General features: G+C 48.4%; 1 protein-coding gene across 1 annotated transcript; it reads left to right on the top strand.

The window, feature by feature from the left end:
* Nucleotides 1-512: 512 nt before the first annotated feature.
* Nucleotides 513-18775, top strand: LOC142803768 (uncharacterized; the record flags this gene model as incomplete). Its single annotated transcript, XM_075889729.1, has 5 exons — nt 513-3739; nt 4842-5152; nt 12848-15000; nt 16307-16480; nt 18442-18775. Coding segments are annotated over 5 exons (5910 nt in total), but the record flags the coding sequence as incomplete, so codon positions are not given.
* Nucleotides 18776-25106: the final 6331 nt, after the last annotated feature.

Genomic DNA, 25106 nt, shown 5'->3' with positions numbered 1-25106 from the left:
GGTAAATAGCGGTACACACTTGCGCATTACCCTGAATGACAGTGGAAGCATGACCGTTGATGAAACGTCGTATATAAGTTTACGACCCCTCTCACTGTATAGGCACAGCGCACAAACGTTAAATGGAAGGTATAGTGTGATTTAATAAAACGGCGTTGACATATCGGTTGGCCAAACTGCGAGCTCTTTATTAATCCGACCGATGCTCTTTTATTGCAGAAACTCCTGGCAGGTGAGCGCACCGGTGCGGTTTTCTTTGAACGGCTGTGACGGGACCGTGCTGCTGAGAAGCTGTGTGTCCTGTTGTGTTCACACGCCGTTCAGCGCTTCGTGAAAAACTCTCAAGAAGGTGTCGTTACCCTTACACATCGCATTGAAATTTGTGGGAACGCAGTTTACGCGTTGTCCAGCGGACTTCTAGTCGTGGCGTCAATCGTTTACACGCTTCGAGAAGAAATGTCCTCAACTTGAGCTGAAAGCTGCTCAAGAGTTCGTCTTGATCTTGAACCTGAGACGCAGCTTCGGTTCACTCTTCACCTCGAGTGTCACGCACGGTCTTCAAGCTGCCCAATACCAGCCCAGCCAACGGCCTCTCTCTCGGCTCGGTGGAGGCTAAGTTGGCAATAAGCACGAAGAGACCGGCAAAATGCGAATCGGCTCACGAGTCCGAGGCCGCAACGGCCCACGGTGGCGCAAAGAAGGTGCAGTATTCGATCGAATCCATCAAAAGCACCAACAAGGGTAGCGGTGCCTCGCGCTCACCGCAGTACGTCGAGCCGTTGTCGGGACGCCCTCTCCGACTGCGAGTCGAGAGAAGTAGCGACGACGAAGAGGTCGACAAGAGCGAGGAGTTGTCGGACATCATCAACTTTCTGATCGAGACCGATCCCAGGAGGAGCCGTGAGAGCTGCGGAGTTCTCGACGTATCTTCCGACGACACCGAGCGGTCTTTCTCGCCGCCCGTACGCCTTTGTGAAAAAGAGCGGGGCCGAGTCGGCCCTTCACCGCCCCGAGTGAAGACAGACGCTGAAGTCGCCAAGCCACTCCTGCTCTCAAGGGAACGTGCTGAAGCTTCACCGCTCAGCATCGTTCTTCCGGCTCCAGATATTTACGGCTTCACTTACCAGCCCGACTACGCATATCCTAGTGTCGCGAGCGCCCCTAGTCAATCGAAGGCAACGTCGGCGGATGCCAAGGACGAAGCCTCGCTGCGTCTGGTGAGTACAACGCTGGACGCCGAGATGAGCGAAACACGCGGCTCCGAGCAAACTGCCGATGAGGCTGCTGACGCGTGTCAAGTGCCGAATGCCGGAGGGAAGGAAATTCGCGAAAAAACAACCACAGCGTCACCGCTTGTAAACAACGATGCTGCCGAAATGAGCGATATTGCGAACAAAGGGTGCGCGCCTAGTGACGGCTTACTATTAAAGACTGACGGTGATATCTCCCAAGACCCGTCCGATGGCGGCCCCGATGCCAACTCTAATGTCGTCCGTAGTGGGCCTGTGGCGAGTGCGAATTGTGATGACGGGTGCGCGGCCGATAAGGGCACGGCTGCTCTAGACTCGCCCGCTTATCCGGACGCAAGGCCACCTTGTGCGGAGGAAGATAGCCCCGCCGGTCTCAACGGCAGTCGTAACGACGGTGACGCAGACCGTGGCAGCTGCGCTTCGAAAGAGTGTGAACTGCGTACTCCGGCCAAACCGCCTGTTTCGCCGGCTCCGAAGGCGCCTTCCGAGTCGGATTCCAGTCAACCGCGTCGAGCCGAGCTTGAAGACGTCAAGAAAGGATCGCAGGCGTCGCCCTCGACAAAGGCCGGTGACGACGACGTTGGCGTGGTTACAGCACCTCGAGAGTACTTAGGGCTGACGTTGCCAGATGACCGCAGGAAGGCATGCGACAGTGACGCCGAGTCTGATAGTACGGAAGCCCTTCGGTGGTCTCCGGGCCGGGCCTCCCGTTCAAATAGCGCGGAATACACGCGAGAAGGGTGCGGTGCAACAACGAATACCGCCGGCGATGAGGCATCTGACAACGTGGTCGGATCCGTAGCGGACCCAAGCAACCAACCAGTCGACAAAGTCAAGCGAGAGGATGCGTCTTACCTGCCGAATGGCGCAGGTGATCTGAAACCCAGTGAGTCAACCGAGGAGGCAACAGCATCAGCGGGCACGCGCAATCTGTCTCCCTCTGACCGAGGACTAGACAATCTCATCAGCGTGTTCACTACAGTCGAAGAGGGCAAGATTGTCAGCGTTGACTGCAAAAAATTCCGTAAGAGGGGTCGCCCTTTGGGATCAAAAAGAAAGAACGCGCTCAAGCGAGCGCAAATGGCCTCCATGCACATGGCGTCGCCGGACGACGTCGAGTTTACGGTCAAGCAATTGCTACGTGATGTAGTTGATGGAGTCGCATTCACTAGTTGTGAGGTACCATCCAAGCTGTCAGAAGGCAACTTAAAGGATGTTATAAGCAGCTTCTGCGAGTCCAACGGCTTCAGCCGCCAAGATTTTGCGGGTGACGATGAGGACATCTGTTTTGGCAGCGTGCTCCGCGATGAGCATTCTGACGCAACCGGAGGAACTGTCAAGAGACGACGTCGGGGAAGTTCCGATCACGGTTCCTCCTCGGAACAGGGTTCGCAAACTCCGAGGCCCGGAGGCAACGGTCCTACTTCTAAGCGTTACAAGAAGCACGAGACTGTGCCCGCTAAGCGGATGCTCACCAGGAGTCAGTGGCGGCGCTCCTGCTACCAGAAGGAGCAGCAGCAGGATGGTGCCGCCACCGACCATCCGGACAACGGGCTACTCGTGCTGCGGGACGGTGCCGAGTCGCTACCGGACGCCAAGCGTCGGCGGCGCTCCATTGACCTCGCTTCAGACATGGACAGTTCCAACACGGAGTCGTCTGCCGACGGCCACAGCTCGGCATGTGGTGCTCCTCAGGACGTGAACCTGTCGCTCACTGCTGACGAGGCGGCATTGTGCGGTGCCGGTGACGAACTTCGAGCTAACCCCGGTGGCACGGATGATGTGAAATGTGATGGTGAACCGCGTGTACTCGTCGGGCCGATAATTTGCCCCGAACCGGTTAATTCCAGTATTTATTTATCCTCATCTGACCCGCCAAAACTGGGATACATGGAGCCGAGTGTGACGACGGCGCCCCGTGAACTAAGTCCCCTAGCGAGTGCGCGAGCGGGGGTAGCCTGTGTGAGTGATCGTGAGAAAGTGTCTATGCCACGCGAGAGTCAAGAGGCTGCTGCCCGAGGTGGTAATCATTTTCAGGGACCACAGAAGCAGCAGCCACCCCAGTGTGGCCTCGTTGGTGAACGTGCTTGTGTTGGTGGGAGTGACGACGACGAGAACGACGACGACGGTGAGTCGCAATTGGTGATCTGTGATACGGACGACTCGCGCTCCGACGCATCGCGTCACGCTGAAGACAGGGTGCGCGCAGGGTTGCACGCGGGCGAGGTGGACGTCTGTAGCGGTGAGCGCGAGACGCTTCAGCGGCGATCGCCCCATCGTCGTTTGTGCGGTGCCTCTCCGGCTGCGAACACGGCCAAGCAGCGCCTTGGTGCTCGTGGTGCGGAGTGCCAGGCCGGAAAGGCGGCCACCGATTCTGGTGTGGTTTGTATTGACGACGACGAAGGGGACAACACCAGGACACCGGAGACAACCGTCGCCCCTGAGAGCTCTCCCAGAAGTCGTCTCAAATCGCCACCGAGAACTCTCAGGTGAGACTCGCAGGGGTAGTTTGGGGTTAATGACTCAGCCTCTGTACTTGTAACTCGTCATTCAGACGTTGGCGACGCGAGTTGGCATCGCTAGTGATGGCCGCTGCCCATGAGAACGAGTTTTCAATGCATTCAATGTTCATTTCATCCCGTGCGTGTATTCAGATGTAGTTGATTTCGTATTCCCTGCTAATATATGATAGAGCGTAATTAGCACATCGATATTTGTTTTTATTCTAAAAAGCATCGTAGTCTTATAGTGCAACGTAGAATCGTTGGTAAATCGACTGAACAACTTATATTTAGCGCAAATGGACCCACGGACACGTGTTATGTGCCTTCTCGTGTCCGTGTATCGTTTTTCGCTAAATTTGTTCTTCGATAGCTCATTAACCTGATTGACAACGTAACAGGTGCAAATCTGGGTGTGTCAATATAGTACGCTCTGTGGAGGGTGCCTGTCGTTATTCTATGTGTTGTTCCGTGCCTTGTGGTACTTCGCAAGTTTTCTGTAGGGCCGCCCAGGAAAACTGATGACACAAGACCGGAGGATGGCCTGTGCATTTGGTAAACGTCAGTCGAGTAGCGTCCTGCCGTGAAGTGTCACGTTTCAAAACACGGGGCTTTTGATTACGCCGTTCCGGTGTTTCTTATCCCGCTGACGCCACGCCCGCCGTTAGACAAGAAGAAAACTGCTGACGCTGCGCTGACTGTTCTGGATTTTTTTTTCTTACGCAGCCCAGTTTGATCTTGTATTTCCGACACAACCCGCAACAAGGCCTGCAGGAAAAGGACAGACACATTACAGCTTAATAAAACATCACTCCCGTGCACTGCAGTGGGATTCGCATTACATTTTCAGGTTTTACGACATGCGCAGTTGCCACTTAGTAACAGTAAGGGTGACACCGAACATCCAATCGCACTTACGTCGTCACATATACAACAGTCTGGAGTGCAGTTTCACGGCTTACAGTGAGATCGTTGGGTATATATGCCTATGAAATTTTTATTATTCGGACTGTGGTGATGATACTTCTAGTCTATTCATTCGCTTTGGGGCGTCTATACGACCTTGTTTGAGGAATGTTTGTTCGCGCAGCATTGTTCGAGGTACATCGGCAGCTCCTAACCTGTCAGCTTACGAGGGTGTCCATCCTGTGCCGACGTCTCCTCCCGGATCTACACATCGGAGGACGGCCTCTTCATCGTCTGGCCACCATGCGCCGGGGTCGTCGTCGCCGCCGCACCCGTGGCCAACATCGCTGTCTACGCCGCTTTCTGGGACCGAGTCTCCGGATGTCGTCGTTGTCAAGGAGGAACCCAATGACCTGTCTGTCTCTGGCCGGATGGCGCACCTCGCGCGTCAGCAGCAGCAACCGGGCTTGGAACCGCTTGATTTGTCGGTGAAAGGTGAGAACATCTCATAATCGCACCGTATTGATGGAAAATAGGCTGTGCATTGTCGCATTCTTTTACGAACCTATGGTCAAGACCTCAAAGATACACCCTTTTACATCGTTCCAAAGGCCGTGCGCAGCACCGGAGGGTGGGGAAGGGGCTTCCAAGCCGGGTTTTAAACACCCCACTCCACCGAGGTCTGCAATTTTACACGTGCGTATATACCGCATACACGCTCTCAAACCTCCATACCTCCACAAGGGAAAAATTCTGGCTACGCATGCCCCTAACTCGCAGTAAACGTTGCAGTTTGGTAAGGACGGGGAAATACCTCAGTGTGCAGGTCACTTCGTCGAAGCGGTGTTCAGCTGCAACCGTTCAGGAGGTAGCCATCGCAATATGGTTCCTTGATAATACTGATGCTTACGCCGCTAACCGTGCCAGCCGACGTTGCTTCGGTGGAAGTGTGTACTTGCACTAAATTAGGAATTTTTATTAGGAGTTAAGAAAGTCAGTTTACTGGTGTTTGCGTGGGGTGAGTCGGGAGCTTCGAAAAAAAAAAGTCGCTGGTAGATAAGTCAGCACTCTTTTATTGCTCTGGGGCCTCTTTCTACACGGGCTTCACTGGAGCTCTTACGTTTTTGGCACACGCCGCTGCGGTACGTGTCTTCAATCCATGCATCCAAATCAGTAGGCTCATTTCGCGAGATCGCGGGTCTGCTTATACGACTCGCCTGTTGTGAAAGCGGAACAAACAACACGCTGTTTGAAAACATTGCGTCGTCGTGAGATAAGCGGTGTGTGTCACTGTTTCCATGATAGCGTGATTAACTTACGACAGACCCAGCGTCCCAGAAATAATGTGCTCTAAATATTATGTATCGTTGCTCTTCTTTATTTCATTCTTTAAATGCGTTTGTTTTTTCTTTTTTAGTGAGAGGCTTTGCGATGTTGCAGGTATTGGAGGGAGCAATGGGGGCAACAGTTGCTTGCTGCGAACTATACGAAAAAAACACTAAAAAAACAGAACGGTGTTCAGGATGATGGCCCCGTTACACACGTCGTCTGGTATTTCCATCCGTGGCCGGCGGAATGTTTTTTTAGTGCCTGCGATGTTGCCTCAAGATTATGTAATCCTGCTGACCTCGTGCGTCACTTTCCTGGGCGCGTGATGTTTCATGCATAGCGCAGTCATAGTCACGGAGATTATTGATGAAACAAAATAACTACAGCGTGCGTGCGTACTTGTGTATGTATGTATGTATGTATGTATGTATGTATGTATGTATGTATGTATGTATGTATGTATGTATGTATGTATGTATGTATGTATGTATGTATGTATGTAGGCAGGTATGTAGGTATGTAGGTATGTATGTATGTATGTATGTATGTATGTATGTATGTATGTATGTATGTATGTATGTATGTATGTATGTATGTATGTATGTATGTATGTATGTTCTGGGTACGCCACTGTTGCACCATTGCTGCATCCTTGGAAGGACAAAGCTACTACGGGCGTTAATAACTGTTATCACGGAACGCCCCACGACGCAGCGATTCTAGAACGGGGCAGTTAACGGAACCCACGTGTGGTGTGGCCGTTATCTTCCTGGCGACGTCGCCATTCTCGGAAAATGCACTACGCGTCATCACGCGGTCGTCTCGTCCGGCCCCTCTCTCTTTCTCTCCTCAGTTTCCAGGTATGCCAGCCAGGTTCCCTCGGTCTCTCTCGTTCTATGGCGACCTACAAACCCGCGCGGATGTGTGCGGAGTGCGTATACAGCCTTCATCGGCGAGCGTTGTGTTGTGGCGCAACGCTCCTGAGAAGGCGAAAGTGCGCCGCGCCGCGACTCCCTCGTATCTCTACACACGAGGTGACCGCCAGTGGCGGCCAAGGCCACCGATCGATATCTCTCGGGCCGGTGGCGATCTCGATGCAGCACTCGATCGCTCCGTCCCGTCTCATTTTCGCTTCCATTACTCTTTCGATCTCGCAAAAGCATCCTGTTTTTGGCGCAGTGACATTGCGCGACTCTGTGGGCGAGAACATATTGCTCTCGTAGTGGAGGCTTCATCAGTGGGCCATAGGCAGGAGTTGAAATGCACTCCCTTGAAACGGCACTGGAACGAATGAAAGCACACTTCGCCCGTGAATGCACGTCCGTTAAGCGCTTCAGCGAGGTATAGCGCTCGTGTATGGGAAGGGAAGCGTGGGCTTGAGAGCGTGCGCTTGCGTCACCCCACTATGTGTGTATGATAACTTTTTCTTAGCGCACACTGACACACGGACAAAGGGTGGGAGCGACACCAGCGACACCATCTTTTATGAGCACGTAAATGTGTTTGGCGATTGAAATGCGATACTCGGATCGCGGTGCGGCTGCCAGTGAGTTGCACATTGAGATGTGACAAGTAGTGACTACAACCAGTAGATAGTCGTTCAGTTTGTGGTTCGGGGGGGGGGGGGGTACACGGAGTGACGCTGCTAGCCTTCGTAGCGCAGAGTCAGTGCAGTGTTTTAAAGGCATGGCAAGGTGCGCTTTGCCTTCGTGACCAAGAACCAGAGGCAGGACGGCTGCCTACCGGATGGAGTCACTATGCGTCACCAAGGTGCGCACCCTAACTCACCCTCACGGCTAGCGGCCACGCAATCTGAGTACCTCGAATAAATCGTCTGAGTGCTGTATTCTTGCAAATTTGTATGAGTGCGTTTGTATAGCCGCATCGATGAGGCCACTTGCTCTTTTCACACGTGCAGAATTCACCTTCTTGATGACGGTTGAGCATTAAGTGGCCCATTCGTCAGTATTTTGATGAACTCAATGTTTCTTAGTGAATGAAAAAAAGGTAGAAAAGGAAACATAAAAACAGCGCCAAAAACGGAGGATAAGAAAAAGTAGACTGACAGCGACACAGGAGCGGTGCCGCTGTCTTCTTCTTTTTCTTGTCCTTAGTTGTTGGCATTGATGTGAATAACGTCGTACCAGCTCGCCGATTTTAGAAAAAAAGAAAGGCAGTGAAGTTAACCAGTTTAGTACAAGCGGTTTGCTACCATTCGCTTGTAAACAATGACGGCACACACACGCACTCACCAGAATTCATTGAAGACTGCTTCGTTGCCTTGGGTACATTCTCGGCGCACTAGTTTAGGTTAAGTAAACCATCTCTGTATTATCGATTATTTCAAGGTCTCCTGGCAACACCTTTTCAAGTAGCCATGGAATTATTTCGCCAAAGGAGCTTGCTGCCTCACGAATTCACCGCCGCAATAAGTTTTAGAATCTGTCAGATACGAGCGGAGTTACAAAGATTTGTAGCACGCTCCAACTGCATTCAGTCTTCTTTCGTCCCGGCGAAAGCGCTTGAAGCTAAGCACAGAGGTGTTGCACAGGGAAAGAAAGTACGTCACGCGCGCCTCGTGACCTTCAGCACTTTTTGTCTCGTTTTTTTTTTCTTACGGATACGTAGATTTTTCAGTGCGATCGCGCTCGCACGCGTGGACAAGTTGCGGCCTCCCGTGGCGGCCCCTGCAACGAACGTGCGCGCCATGCTTCAATCAATGGCTTTGAAGAGTGATTTTTGAGTTTGTATTCTCATTTATCGAGAAATAATTCTCATTATTGTTATTTCGAGGTCGCTTGCTGCTCCATATTTGGGTTGCACGTTCTCGAGAGCCTCGACTACCGATCGGCAGCGTCTCCTGACCAATTTTAAAAAGTTTTAGGGCTTTTTTTAGAGAAAGCTTTATTGAGTGATTTCCGATGGAGGCGGAAATGTTGTAGGCCCGTGTGCTCAGATTCGGGTGCACGTTAAACAACCCCAGGTGGTCAAAATTTCCGGAGCCCTCCACTACGGCGTCTCGCATAATCATGTGGTGGTTTTGGGATGTTAAACTCCACATATCAATCAATTTATTGAGTGATTAAAAATGGTACTATGCTAATATCTAGACTGATAGCCCAACTCCTTTTTAAACCCATACAACACACATCTGCACAGATCACTTCAATGCAAATAAACATAGTCATAACAGTAAAAAACTTTCATCAACCAAATATTGGAGGTAGAACGCTTATGTAGAAAAGATTAAAAAAAGAAAGGTTGTCGTCATAAGGAAAAAGGTTATGCTGTTCGTAGTAGGTACTGTGAACATATACGCAAAATGGTGGGCGAACGAGCTAATTGGACAAACGAGCTAATTTTATTCTCGAAACAATGTCGAACTTGGAGTACAAATAGCGAGTGAAGTTTTCTTCTCTGCAAACAAAAGTACCGTTCCTTTATGTGGGCGGGCGGTCGCAATGTATTTTTATGCATGATTAAAGCTTTAGAATGCGTGCAACAAATCCCGAGAGACGCGTGCACTTTCTCCTAATCAAGTTGGCTGTCAGAAAGTGTCGCCTCGCGTCTATTTTAAGCGCGCCTTTGTAATATCGCGGGGGTGGTGTCTTTCGCAAGTGCAGCCCTACATGCGTGTTCCGTTGCCATGGTTACTAATAGCCGGCGTTATTCCTGGGCTTCTCACTTTGGGACGCTGTTTACAAGAAGCGTGCTGTTTTACAAGAACTCGCATGTTGGAAATAGAAACATGCTTTAGCTTCTCGCGATGCCGGTTGATCCCTCTTTGTTGGTTCGTTCTTTTTTCGAAAAAGTACGGCCGAGCGATGTTTAGCAATCGCGGATGTAAACACTGCGAGGCAGACCAGCATAATCTGCGCCCACGCTCTTGCCGCGATACGAAGTGGCGTTTCTACTTATCATGCGTATCTAATATGGATGTCCTGTGCAACTTGATGCGGTGGCCTAACGTTGTGTTTAAGTTGCGCTATAAATATCGCAGTGTACGATTTCTGATTGGGATTGTGGTTAGCATCGCGCCTGTGTTTTTTATTTACTTAGTAAACATTATATGGTGTGCCTGAGTAGCTTCCAAACTTGTAAACATCCCTACGCGCATCGAACTTCTGAGCTACCCATAGCGCAGTGTCCATTCCTGTGAACTGCGGTTTTCTTCATGTTAGGCAAAGTAAAATGCGTAAACCTCCGAGCCGTTGCTTCTGCACGCCAAGATATAAGACTCAATCGATCAGTGTTGGTGTGACCCGCCGTTGTAGTCTAGTGGCTGGTGTGCTCGGCTGCTGACCCACAGGTCGCGGGTTGGAATCTCGGCTGCGCCGGCTGCATTTCCGATGGAGGCGGAAATGCTGTGGGCTCATCTGCTCAGATTGGTGTGCACGTTAAAGAACTCCAGGTGGTATAAATTTCCGGAGCCCTCCACCATGGCGTCTTCCATAATCATATGGTGGTTTTGGGACGTTAAACCCCACATATCAATCAATCAAGCATTCATAGTCACGTGTTTTTCTAGCTGGTTGCGTACACTGATGGCTTAAAAGATAAGTGCCGCAAGAATGGCAGCAATAGGGTCACGCAGTGCAAATTTATTCAGCGTAGAGATGTCAAAATACAATAGAATGGATGCTTACTCTCAACTCCATTTTCGTAGGCTCACCTTACCGTGTTTCCCTCGCCCTCTGACGTCGGAAGGCTTCCCAATGAAATGAACTGAAAGCCCATGACATATTGCCTGTTACGTCCAGCGTATCAGGGACTTGCTTCTTGCTCCTTCCGTCCATGCGTCTGTCAGTTCTTGCTTTCTTGCTTCCTTCCGTCCATGCGTCTGTCAGTGTGATCATCCATGCGTCCATCAGCCCGTCCGTGTGTGCGTCTGTTCGTGCGTCCGTCCCTGCGTTCGTCCATGCAGCCGCCCCAGCGTCCGTTCATGCGTCCATCCATGCATCTGTCTATGTGTCCGTTTGTCCATCTATTCAACACTCCAAGTACCACCATCTCGCATCTTTTCATCATATATTCCCCATATAGAAGCACCGCCATCCAGCGGACATTCCAAGGACTAAACGAGAGGTGGCACACGCACACTTTCTTACGACTTGCGCTTCGGGTCCACTTCCCACCTTTAACCACCTCGAGTTCATGGTATATACTAGTTCACTGTATTCATGGCACTGCGGCCGAACGCTCGCTAAACCTTTCGAAAACCAAGGAGGTTACGCCCAGCGAGTATGACGTAGCAAACTTTTTCAGTCAAATAGTGCTCAATGTACATGCCAATGGCTGCTAATGGGAAAAGAGAGGCGGAGAATTCGGCTTTTACTTTCTTACGGGTTGCGCTTTGTATCTGCTTCCCATTTTTAACCACCTCGAGTTCATTCATGGTATATACAAGTTCATTGTATTCATGGAACTGCGGCTCAACGCTCGCTAAACCTTTCTAAAGCTAAGGAGGTTACACCCAGCGAGTATATGTACATGCCAATGGCTGCTAATGGTGATCGCAGCATGCGCGTTAACTAAAAGCCGAATGCTCTTGCCTCTCATTCCCCATTAGCAGCCATTGACATGCACATTGAGCTCTATTTTTTATTGTTCAACAACGCACAGAAGTCTCTCACCGGCACCACCTTGGAGGTCAAAATGTTATACTCGTTACATACTACGGGGAACGAACGGGTGCCGCTATAAGGAGTTTCGCCCCTAAAGCTACAACAAATTCACATTCCATTCGCACGCTTCGCATAACGTCGATTCCCGAGGTAAGGGGGATCTGCCGAATTTTTAGAATAGTTGCAGCGAGATTGATCAGTAACACTATAATTATTAACAGTAAACTTTCTTACCTAAAGCATGCGCTGCGAAAAGTGTTCGTAATTGCTCTTCGCCATGCTCTCCATTTCAAAGTAAACGATAAACCGAAAGAGTTGGGAGTGCGCGCTGGCCTTCTGTATACTTCTCCGCGTTTGCACTGCGCATTCCTAACCTATGGCGTTGTTTGTGTGCTTATCACGTGATAGGCTGAATATTCATTCAATGAGGAAGTAGAGGATACAGGTATATTATAGCCTTAGGATAACATTGTAAGAGTTTTGAATGTTTTTAGGCCACATAAAAAGCCGCCTGTTTGCTGATAATTCGGCTTACACATAGTATACAGATGTAGATTCATTGAAGTTTAATCAGTGAATTCAGCCGCAGAGATGTCTGCATAACACCACTTAGCAGTGGATATCAGGTTAAGTTTGGGGTGATTCCGCCAAAGCACTCTAATCGTGGGTCATCTCTTACGGACAAGCTCGAAAGGCGAAACTTCTAAGCAGCGTAGCCTGCTAAGGCGGTGAATGTTTTCTTTGACATAACGCAATGTCCGTCTCTGGTTTTCTTTGGCAATGATGGCCTCGTTTCTCTGCGCCCTGGAACCTTTCCCCTTCACGTTATAAGCAGACAGGCCTCTGAAGGACCGACCGGCATCTGTTCTGTGAAGCGTTGTTATACTAGCGCGCGCGGCAAGCAAACACGCTTATCTGGCGGCCTGTCAACATGTCCGCGATAAAAAGAAACGCGCGCGCCAATTCGAGGGGGATAACCTAGATGAGTCGCGTTCACGGTCTCTCTCCTCAGCGGTACACAAAGAGCAAATTTGCCTCGGCGAGAGAGACCCCGATCGGTCTTTATTGAGGTCTGCTTAGAGGGCACGTCATAGTACGAGATCATAAACAATGTCGCGCGGCTGTTTTGAAGGCTTTCGTAACTTGACACACGACGTAATTTTGGTTCCTCAGTTTTTCATATGTTACGTAGCTCACGCAATCCGTGCTTTGTTTGTTTGTTTTCCACTTCTTGCAGAGCAATCGTTTAGAGCGAAAGCGGACATTCCTGTGGGCAAGGTGCAACCGCAAATGGCCACCACTAGTCAGTCTGCGTCGCAGGAGGCGCCAGCCAACTCTCCCATCAACTACTCATCATCCTCTCGACACGTCGCGGCCGCGCACGCCGAGGAAGTTGCCCGCTCCAAGGAACGCGAAAGGCGCGGAGCCCACAGCTCCGATAGCAACTCAAGCAACGGGTCCCAGGGCGGCGCGGGAACCTCGAGCACCACAGAGCCGCCGTCGGACTCTATTTTGCAGCGTCTTCTGCTGGACCCTAGTCGAAAACCAAAGGAAAGCGATTCTAGCGCCGCCTCATCTCCCGTCCAGGTCATTCTGGAGCCTCGCAATGCCCGCGGCTCGGCCGAACCGACCAAAGACTCTGCCAAACGAGGACGCGAAACAGACGTCGCTAACGAAGCCAAGTCCCTCCTGAACGCCCGCCTCACGGCGAGGCATCAGGAACAGCAGCTGCAACAGCAGCAACAGCAACTACAGCAACAGCAGCAACAGCAGCAACTACAGCAACAGCATCATCAACAGCAGTCATCATTAGCGAAAACGTCCAACATGGCTTCCGTGCCGCCTATGAGCTTTCCGGAAAACAACCTAGGCATGACTACGCTCGAGTCGAAAATAGTGGAGCTCAAAAAGCAGATCCACCATCTCACCATATTGGCCACGTACAAGGAGAAAGAGCTTGCATGCATCAGCAGCTTGCGTTCAGCCAAAGAAGAGGCTCTGAAGCAGCTCGAGAGCAAGTACCCCGGAATATGCTCCGCCGTCAGCGCCTTCGCTACCGAGTCTGGCTCCGGCGAATCTAGTGAAAGTCCGGGATTCACGGACGTTCCGAGCATCGTTGCGCAGGCCGCCACGGCTACCGCGGATCTCGCATCGCTAGGTATCAGCTTGCCAACCGAGGCCGATTCACATCTTCTGAAGAAGCCGGCCGTGCAGTCGCAGCAGCAGACGCAGCACTCCCCTGCTTTGTCGATCCCTCTCCTCGCAGGAACACCGGCACCACATCGCCTACGGGCAAACTCCGGCTCCGAACGCGACTCTCCCGGCCGAGGTCTCATGCCGTACGACAGAAACGGTGCCACATCGACTGCGCCTGCTTCGGCATCTGTGACTCGCTCCTCGGTCTCACCTCGTGGCGGCGACAACAGGCCGCCGAGGCCTGTGCCATCATCGGTACCTTCCAAATCGGCATTCAGCGTCCCGTCGGCATCATCGACGTCACCTTCTTCTTCCTCCTCAGCCGCTGCGGCTGCTGCCTCGAGTCAGAGGGCTCCCAGGCTGCTGCTTCCCAAAGGGCCTTCCGCGACTCCGACTGCCGCTGCTCCGGTTGCTCAAACGCCCACCTCACGGGGACTTAGTAGCATGGTTTCCCCATCCGCCGCGGCCGCTGCAGCCGCTGTGTCCAGCTGGTGGAACACCCCGAACGGTGCACCTCTCTCCTTGACAGCCGGCCTACCTCATCACCTGCAGCGCGACGCCCTTCGGGAGTATGCTACGTCTTCGTCGACTGCTGCTCTCCTAAAGGCCGCTTCTGTGCCCAGTTCTCTCACTAAACCGCATAGCAGCGCCGCCGGAAGCATATCATCATTGTCACGACCCGACACGCTGGCTGGCCTAGCCAGCGATATGTCGAGAACATCTCATCACCGACGTCTTGCTGAAGCAGCTGCGGCCGCGGTGTCAAGGCCAGAGGACACCAGGGACGTGGCTGCCGAATTGGCCCGACATCAGGAGGAATTTAATCTGGCTCTTGGGTCTGGTGGATCGCTCGCCGGTGTCAACGCGGCTGCTGCGGCAGCAGCAGCGGCGGCTGCTGGCGCATACCCACTCGGCCGTGCCGGTCTATCTGCTGCCGCCAGCATGTACAATCAGGCCATGGCGTACAGCCTGTATCAGCAGCTTCGCGTCAACAAGGAGGCCGCGCTAGCGCAGGCCGAGGCGTCCGCGCTCCTTGAGAAGATGAAGCAGCAGAACATGCCTAGTCAGCAGCAGCAGCAACATCAGCAGCAGCAGCAGCAGCAGCTGTACCAGAAGGCACTGCTCGAGCAAGCCACCAAAAACAGGCCCACTGCTTGGGAGCACATCAGTCACCTACTGCAGAAGGAGAGTCCGGTGAGTGCGCCTCGTTTCCACAGCATTGTACAGTTACGTATAGGTCTTGTTGACTTAGTAAAGGTGATCCCCTTCTTGTTTAGGCTGTCAAGCGAAAGGCACGGCGACACCAAACACCCTCGCTGCGTAGTCCTTAGTTCGTTCGCCAATCTTGCTGCTAGCTGGCGATCATAGCGAGCCTTTTCAAACGGTGCTTTGGCACATGCTTTTGCTGTTTAGCTTATGTTTGTAGAATAGCACCATATTTGAAGTAAGCGCCCACTTTGTGTTACACGAAACATGCGGAATATTTCTCTACAAACGCGTGCGTTCAAAAATCGTGGTGGCAGTTAATAAGTAGTCTTTGGAACAGCCCTCGACTTAGCTTGTTGCAGGTCATCATGAATGAAATGGTCAATGCCAGGCTCATTCAGGTATCGATGCACTTCATATGGCTTTTACATTCTATGTAATTTTCAATGTCATTATATATATGTGTGTATTAGCGGAGAGGACAGTAAGCCACAAACCGGCGCCTTTTTACGATGTCTTCGACCCCTGAGCTTGTGTTTGCTGTTTCTGTGGAGCATTCACTTTCATAATATTTGCAACAACTTCGCATCTGCTGACGCGGGTCGTGCGCTGATATTTTGTCATCTTTTTTTAAAGTCATCTTTTTTTAAAGTTGATTTGAATTTTTGTTTTACAAATTGCCTCATCTCCTATGAGATATAGTTAAACGTTTACTTCTTTGGTAAATCTTTGATGGCCAGATTTTTGTTTTAACATCATTTATACCTGTTGTTTCCGGTTGTCTACCTTAGTATAGCTCACCTGGCAACTGCTGCACGAAAACACGGTACACGATATGCACAACGTGCCTGAACACACGTGCGAATGTTTGACTTTACCCTTACTTAGATCTGCTCTGTGGTGTTTAATGAAGATAGGTTCGAGACAGAAAAAAGATTGTCCAAGTTCCTCCTGTTTTGTACTGTTTCTTTGCTCTGCCAAACTTGTCATTAGGCTACTGTACATACCTATATATGCGTGCCTGTTTTCTCTACATTGCCATTTTAGTAATCACTCTTATTTCGCATTTTGTAAAAAAAACAAAAAAATTGTCATTGTATCACAATTTGTAAACTTTTGCATCCAACTACCGTAATCCCTTTAGAATTGGCAATATTTACAAATAAACTATTGAAACTATTGAAAATACTATTGAAGCCATAGCATAACTGGCATGTATTGCTTACACAATTTTGAGGTAAGCTGACTTCAATGTCAGGCTGACAGCATATCTCTGGTTTGTTGTGTCGTGCAGGCCAGCATGCAGGCAGGCCTGCCTACCGAGCTGCTCTCCCTTCAACCAAAGCTTTCGGCGCCTGAGGTGTCCTGGCTGCAAGCGGGGCTAGTCTGCGTCAACTGCGGTGACCCGCGAGTCAAGTTCGTCTGCAGCTGCTGCAGGACGCAGACCTTCTGCAGTGAGCAGTGCCAGGTTGGTCCATATTGGTGCATGGTCGGTGTTAGTGCCAGATTGATGCATCTATAGACCACCCTGCATACGCATCTGCAGCTTTTCTCGTGATGAAGACAGATGTTTGTATGAAGTGAACCCGTCGATTTTGAGTCTAGACCAGTAGGTTCGTCCTAAAGGGGCACAAAAAGACAAATGACTTTGTTCACAGGAGTTAATTACACTTTAAAATTACGAAAACACGTCATACTTATTCTGAGAATACGCTTGGTAAGCGAGGAAAACCGTTGAAAAAAAAAGAAGAAAGTATTGTGGATGGCGATGCCACATTGAACTTCCCACACCAGTCGCCAAATAGTCGTAAATATTTATGTTGTGCGCAAGGGCCTAGTCATTGTTCATCGGTAAAAAACTGTTTACATTGTGTTCTGAGGCACCAAGGTCTTAACACAGCTTATTTTCAAAAAATATAATAGAAAAAATACGCCTAAAATATGCAAAAGGACATCGAAACTAGTCAAGTCGCACATTCATTCAGCGTCGAAGTTTCGGTGTGATGTGTGAACGTGAAACTTTGACCTTCAATTCCTCTTCTGAAAAATGCTCTTGTGATGGCAAACCTAGTGCTCGTAGAGCTCTTAAAAACTATAACGTTCATCTCTGCACTCTGATTTGTTTGATGGCAGTCCATTCTTGCCTGGAACGGGCATTTTATTTAAATGCTCAGTGGTCGAACTTGATCTCAGGATATTGAGCCAAATCGGCCATGCAAAACACCGCTGTAGTGCTGGAAAAAAGGTCTGTGTGCGTGAGAAAAAATATATATGTCCGTAAGTTGAGCATACCGTGCATTTATTCCACGAACTTATGGTTTCCGCGCCCGCGTTCAATGCTGTGATAGACACTGCATATATGAGTGCGCGTCCCTCCGTAACGAAGTTGCCAGTTTCTCTCAACTGTAGTTCTTCGGTTGTCGGCGAGATGAAAGGAGCGCATGTTGAATGCGTTGCCCTAATCCGCCGGTACGGTTCTTGCTCGTTAGCACAGCCGACCCAGGTGCCACTTGCATAAATTTGGTGGAAACGCGCGCACACAAAGAGCAAAGTAACGGCAGGCACATGTTAGCGTGATCACTCGATAGCCGCGTTGCGTGAAATCGCAAATTCGGAGAGACATATGCGGGGCGGAGAAATGTGGAGTGGTTCACCAAGCGCGTGGAAGCTTTCGAATGGATGGATAACCACACGTCTGCTGAAGACTGTGCAGCTCCAAGCACACTTATGCTGATTAAGGTTTCGGACTCGGGTTTGATTTCTATTACCTGCGGCTACATTTCCATAGAACCGGAGCGCAAAACATCTAGATGCACATTAAAGAGGCCCTAGGAGACTTTTTATCCTAGCCATCGTGTGACGTCACTAGCGGTATTGCTTCGCCAATCGATTGCAGCAATTAGTGCGTCTGAGGAATTCGTAGTACGGATTAAGCGTTCGAAAGACGGGTCGCAAGGTTGCAAACAAGGAAAATAGAGATAAAAGAGAGGGAACAAAAAGAACGTCGTTAAAACGCAATTGTAAGTTTTCTGCCCTGCATGTGCTGTACGTGCTCTAATATTTGGCTCACATGGCCAGGCGTCGGCTACCGATCAGCAGAGTTTTGCCATCATGTATACGAAAAGGTGTTGCAGGGCCCCAAGGAGGTTAAAGAGCTAAAGATGGCTTTCAATACACCATGTCAAAGTCATGCAAAAAATTCATATAATTTTTGTTCACACTCGAAATTAAACTACAATGTCAATCCACAGTTTCTCTTGTCTGCATTGCCCTCTTTGTATTGTAGGGCTGAACAGTGTTATTTGAAAGACCCATACTATTTTTGGTGTGGTTTCGGCAATAGCTTTTTGGTCTCCGCAGTCTTATGCAGTGCTAAGAGATTGGGGAACGCAGCTCTGATCTGATGTCATCTGTTTGTGTTATGCGCAGTTGAAGCTCTGGAGCAAGAAGACACAAGCTTCGTCAAAGAATTGAAGGGTTCACCAAAAGAGATGGCTTTCGTTGAGCTTAATTATCATTGTTTTTTGTTGTCTCGTCATTTTTTGCCTCTCATTTTCTTTTGACTCGGGGCATATTTTTTTTTCTCGGCAACGCGTGTAGCTCATCTTTCTGTCACAGTTTTTGATGGACGAGCTCATTTTGTACGATACCACATTTCTGGCACCTGTCTATAGGTGAGCTCATTATTTTCTCCCCCCTTTCTTCCCTCTTCTCTATATTTCCTAATAAAGTTACGTTATCGCAGCATGTGCTGCTTTATGTGTGTATGTTTTCTGTGTGAATTTTTTGTGCCACGTGCAGACGTGTCCAGTGTTTCGGCCGACCTTTGCACGCGCCGGAGACCCTGAGGGAAATGCCGAGGCATCATGAAAAGACTCAAGAGAAGTTGTACAGATATGTCTTTACAGTGCTTACATGGCGAGCACTTGGTTGCATGATGAAGATCTCGTGAGGCGGGATGAATAATTTGCTACGTCATGACGATGTCGTTACATTATGACGTTCATGGTTCGAAAGAGCCCACGAGGGGTAATTATGAAGACCCTTTTTTTAAGATCTGTAGGTGAGGGAATGGATCCGAATTGCTCTGTCCAATCAAAGGACACACCGATTCCAAAGGTGTCACGCAAACGCGCCCAGGTCAAAGTCTTTGGCTTGGCCACCGCACTCTGCACCCATGGCACCAAAGTGGCTCTTCCCTCACATGTGAAGGTCACCGGCTGATGGGTCCCACGCCCTAAGAAAACCGGGTTATTCGAAAGGTTCGCCGGCAGGCAGACTGAAAGAATGATAGCATCTGTTATGGATTGAGGCAATGCCCGTAATGCTAAGATAATGTCAAGACATTCCGCTTGATAAATAGGTGTAAAATCGAGTAAACTAATTAAAAAAGACCAATGCAGCACCGAAGATCCAATTCCGACTCCTGCCTTTCCTTCACAAACTGAAGCATCAGTTGGTATTACAATTTTTATTTCTAATCTTGCCAGGTGGTCTTTTAACATGGCATTTGGGTATCTACTAGGAAGTTTTTTTCCAATTATTATAAAGTATAGTGTCAAATTCTACTTTCTTTATTTGAATAGGCGCTCTTAGTACCAGTACCTTACGAAGCTTAACTTGTAATGTTTCCAAAAGCTTCTGTACTATGATGACTTGTGGGCGCCTTAATCTAGACCACTGTTGGTTAAAAAAAGACGTCGGCTTCTTAATGAAAACATATTGCGACCTCCTCTGTGGGGATGCGTTAGGAAGGTACGAACTCCTAGTATTTGGAACCTAGAACGAAGAGAAGCAGGCGCGCTTCCTTATATCAAATAATAATTGCCACAAATTTAGGGAGCCCAAGACATGATCGTAATTCTTCACGTTCTAGAAGTACCAGTGCTGAAGTTTGTAGGCGGCTGCTCCAGAAAACAAGACACAACCAAACTCCAATATCGAGTGAATATACATGGAATATATCATGACCAGAAATCACGACGTAAACCGGAACATTTATTGCCGAGTATATAAAGCATCCCAAGCGTCCGTGCTCCTTTAGCTGCCATATTTTCTATATACAGACTCCAATATAGGTTTTCAACATAAGTCACTCTTAAGTGTTTAATCAATTTCACCTGCGGGGTGAAGTCCTGTCTGTAAAGTACGGAAATCTGCACTGGAACACTTATCGGAAGAACTACGATTGCGCTTTTCCTAATGTCTACTGATAGAATAATATCGTCTAACCATGTGTCGAGAGTTCATATAAAACTGTAGCATCTGATATGGTGTATCTATATCTGCAGCTGTAGCAAAAATGCGATGTCATCAGTTTATACATACACCTGTACACCATGTTGTACTGGAATTGTGCACAATTAAACATTAAATAATAATGGTGACGGTACCGAGACTTGGAGGAGACCTCTAGTTTGTTTATACTTTGAAGAAGACACGTCAAATTGAGAGCAATAAAATTATCTTTTAGAAAGTATTGAACGCATGCCACGAAATATATTGGTAAACCGATGTGCGCTAGCGAATTTATTAGTTTAATGTGTTCCACACTGTCATAAGCTTTTGCAATATCTAAAGTTACTCAGGCGCCAACCTGTTATTAGAACGAGCTAGTCGTATCCTGCTTTTCAAATCAACATGGGCACACCAAATGCAGCAGCCGTACCTGAATTTGATTTGACATGGGCTTAAAATTGTGTTTTCGTTCAGCCAGTTGTATATGCTACTGTGTAGAATTTTTTTTCGATTAGTTTTACCAGATTAGATGTGAGTGAAATAGGCCTAATGTTATTTACTGTAAACCCAGATCCATGTTTTTTAAATAAAGGAAATATTTTCGCGATTCTCCACTCGAGCGGAATCCACGAATGTCTAATGGAGTGATTAACTATTGCAAGTAAATCCTGAGGTGATACTTTATGGATTATTTTCATTACCGATGCAGTTCATCCATCATGACCTGGAGCAGAATTGTGCAATATTTTCACAATTTGTGCTATTTCCGACGCTGCAACCTCTTCAAAGTCATCGCTTTTAACAGGACACTGTGAGTGGTAAAAAGGAGCAGCCGTGAAGCGGCTTTCCAGCCCTTGAGCAATATTTTCTAGAAAAGTAGGCAACTCACTTGGCGTTGAGACTATCGAGTCGAGGTTTGTTGGCGGCGGGATTACGTTTTTGGCTTTAAGGAAGTTGATAAGTTATTTCCTTTGGCCAGGCTTTGAAAGAAACTCGGAACGTTTGCTATCATAGTTATTCTTCGCAGCGGAAAGTGTTCGCTTAAAAACTGCAGCCGCGTATTTATACTCGCTCCAGTTTCTACGGCCCTGATTATAGAGCAGTTTTCGCTACGCCTCCTTTCTTAGCCTGTAATGACGTGAACAATCAGAGTTCCACCAATGATTCAAAGGATGTTGTTTATAGACCTGAACTGTGAATTGAGCTTTTTTTAAAGATTATTTTATAACATCATCGAAATTGATAACATTCCGCTCTTCAGTTTTCTCAGTTCCTTTTGACAAAGTCACAGGTAGTGTCTGTTCAAATGTATTGTAATTGATGTGAGAAGTAGACTGCCTGATTACTGAAGTCACGGGACAAACAAGCTCAAACAATATAGGAAAATGGTCGCTATTGGTACACGAGTTCAAAGTTTACCATGAAAAAATACAGAAGCTAGGACTACAGAAAGTAAGATCAATCGCAGAATGAGGCTGATTGCACACAAATGGGGGGGGGGGGGTTCGCTGGTTAATGCATGTTAAAATATTTTTAGTAATGAAAACCCGCAAACGCTTTCCACACATGTTTGTTCTGAATCCACACTAAGTGTGATGAGAATTGAAGTCTCCTACCAATATTATGTCTTTTCTGCAAGACGAAATTGCGGTATTTCAAACGATAGAATTTTAAACACCTGATAGATAATAAGCGTTTACTAACGACAAGGGAAGGTATCCAGGAACAGAGATATCTAACATTAAAATTTCACTTTCTAAATTCATTATTTCATCTCTTACTTTTAGCCGATGCGCAATTTTCGAAACGATAAACACTGCTACACCAACACCTCGAGAAGGGCGGTCTAAGCGAAAAGTTCGGTAGTTTTTAGGATTGTCTGCGTTTATCATACGCATGCCGGAACGGTGGCCAGTCTTCGTAATAGTGCATCTCGGAGACAACGGTAAACTTCACTTTGGCGTCAAACTGCCTATGCCCTGCTGAAAATGGAGCTTTTAAAATGGCAACGTTTAGTACCATGCTGTGCATTGCCCCTCGTCTTAACTATGCACTGAAACGTGCTATGCAGTACGCTTCTAGTTGGAATGTTGCGGTGGTTTCCGTGCATAAGGTTACAGCCCAAGGACAGCGCGAGAAACGCAGGAAAACGTGGAGGCCGGAAAAATAGCACACCTGTACTCCGGTTGTGCTATCATTCCGGTTCCGTCCTTCACTCTTTATGCATATCCGCAATACGGTTTTTGGCAGGTTATATATATATATATATATATATATATATATATATATATATATAACGATCACCTCGTGAAGCCACAGTACGCAAGGGCTTTGCGAGCCGCATAATAAAACTACTGGTTCAGCATTTCGCTGACCTAAACGGCATGCATCGTTTATTAGTTGGTGCGCGCAGTATTTTTTATTTACGCTGCGTTACCTTGCGGTGTTCATTCTAGAGGACAGGACGTGCAAACGCGGACACAAAAATGAAGTAAAGACACCACAAACACGAGACTGCTGCTACCTGCGAACACGTGCCCATTATTAAGGATTAGTCATGAATGCAAGCATATATATATTTAAATGATTACAGAGAGTAAATCGCACTGATCCACTTTATAATAACTGATTGATAAACAAAAATGAAGGAAAACCTGATTTGTAATGTACTGAAATAAAAACTCACCGTCACCGAAGGTGGACTGATAACGAAGGCAGTATACAAAACAAACAAATTTTACGAGCAGAAAGCTTGCACGACGATGTCATGGGATGAAGTCATGGTGACGTTTCCTTTGCATTCGCTTAAGACGACTCGAAGGCATATGCTATCTCCTGCATCTTTATTGTCTCCACCGGTGCATGGTGTCTTCCACTCAACCCCCTTTCTCCACCTCCGAAAGCTTTCTGCTCGTAAAATTGTTTTGCACTGCCATCAGGATAGGAGGCATTGCAAGCTTTCATAAGCTCGCTTTGTTTTGTATACTGCCTTCGTTGTCACTCCAGTGTCCACCTTTGACCAAGGGATGATGTCATGCTATTAGGTCATCGTGACTTCACACGTTTTGGTTATTTTTGACGTCATGAGGAGGTCATAACATGACATCGTCACTTGGTCAAATGCCAACTAATAACGAAAGTGGCAAACAAAACAAAGTTATGTGAAGAAAGCTTCTACGACAATGTCATGCGATGAGGTCATAATGACGTCCAAAGTTTTGGTTATTTGTGACGTCGTAATGACGTGACCACATGACATCGTTGTTTGGTCGAAGGTGGACTGGTAACGAAGGCAGTATACGAAACAAGGCGAGGTGAAAACAGCTTGCACGACGATGTCATTTGATGAAGTCATAGTGACGTCACAAGTTTCGATTCTTTGTGGCGTCGTGATGACTTCATATGTGGGAATCGTCACGTGACGATGATAATTTTCGCATCCGTCCTGTTCATTCTGACGACGCCGATGGACAAGTTCCACATCTGGCGAGGCATCCAAGGTTCCTGGGTTATTTTTCTTGACACTAAATTGTGTTTCTCGTGCCTCCTCTAAAAAAAAAGCACTTCCAAAACAATCGTTTAGCTTGCGACTTGAGTGCGTTTGCATTACATGGCTCAAGTATATAGTGCGGTGCTCTGCAGAAGCCACAGAGAAGGATTCATCACACACACTCCAGATTGTGAAAATTTGGACTATGTGCTGCCACGCAAAAAGTCAGCGCTGCGCCGGTATTTCCAATCAAGCTGAAAGCGCGAGTCTTCAGCATCTTGAAAGCCCAGGCGTCTTTCTAGCTGCGCAGGAAAGGCCAAGAGAACTCTGAGCGCGCGGTTTTTTTTTTTTTAAAGAGGTGGTGCCATCAAATTTGTGGCGTGCGTGTTCTTTGCTGTAAGCGTTTCCATCAGCTCTGGGAAGCAAGATGCACGCACCGAAATTCGTGTATTTTCACTGATTTAGTATTGCTATATTTATGTGGACAATTTTTGGTTTCGCGGCTCCTAGTTGGGCAGTGACGTCGATGCATAGGTAGCATGGTCACGTGACCACACATGGCGGTGACGCTCATTGTCCTCAGTTTCATCTGCTCTCACACACGCGTGCCACACGGGTTCCAGCAAAACAAACGCACTGACATTCGCCTTGGTCAGCTGCAGTAGCATCCTGGCAGTGGCAAGGCAAAAGGCAGCCAGAAGAAAACAAAGTGTTTATGTTCACAACGTATGTACAAAACATGGACGAGGAAGCCACCCGACGCTAGATGCACTGGCCTTTATTGATTGATATGTGGGGTTTAACGTCCCAAAACCACCATATGATTATGAGAGATGCCATAGTGGAGTGCTCCGGAAATTTCGACCACCTGGGGTTCTTTAGCGTACACCTAAATCTGAACACACGGGTTTACAGCATTTTCGCCTCCATCTAAAATGCAGCAGCCGCAGCCGGGATTTGATCCCGCGACCTGCTGGTCAGGAGGCGAGTACCTTAGCCACTAGATCACTACGGCGGGGCATGCGCCGGCCTTTTATAGGTGCCGAGATGCTGATGGAGGATGAGACTGCCTCGCTGTTGGAAGTGCGCCGCGTCTCTGAACGACGCGTTGGGTGTCCTTTCGAAAGCACCCAGAGTCCTTGACGGATGCACACAGTGTCTCTGCAAAGGACGCCAGTACACTCGGAACAGCAGGCATGCTAGTTCTCTCCTTGTTCACAAAATGCATTTCGGAAATGGTGGAGGTCACTCAAGTCACTGCAAACCTGGTGTGACATCACGACAACTGCCGTTGCTTCTGCTATTCTGAAACTTCAGTGTTTCTGCGCAAGCGATTTGCCTAGATCGCTAGAGTGGGCATTCAGAT

Source organism: Rhipicephalus microplus, chromosome 3, assembly GCF_043290135.1.
Source record: "Rhipicephalus microplus isolate Deutch F79 chromosome 3, USDA_Rmic, whole genome shotgun sequence".
NCBI lineage: Eukaryota > Metazoa > Arthropoda > Arachnida > Ixodida > Ixodidae > Rhipicephalus > Rhipicephalus microplus.
The sequence above is the reverse complement of the archived record's forward strand: the minus strand, read 5'-3'. Positions and strand labels throughout refer to the sequence as shown.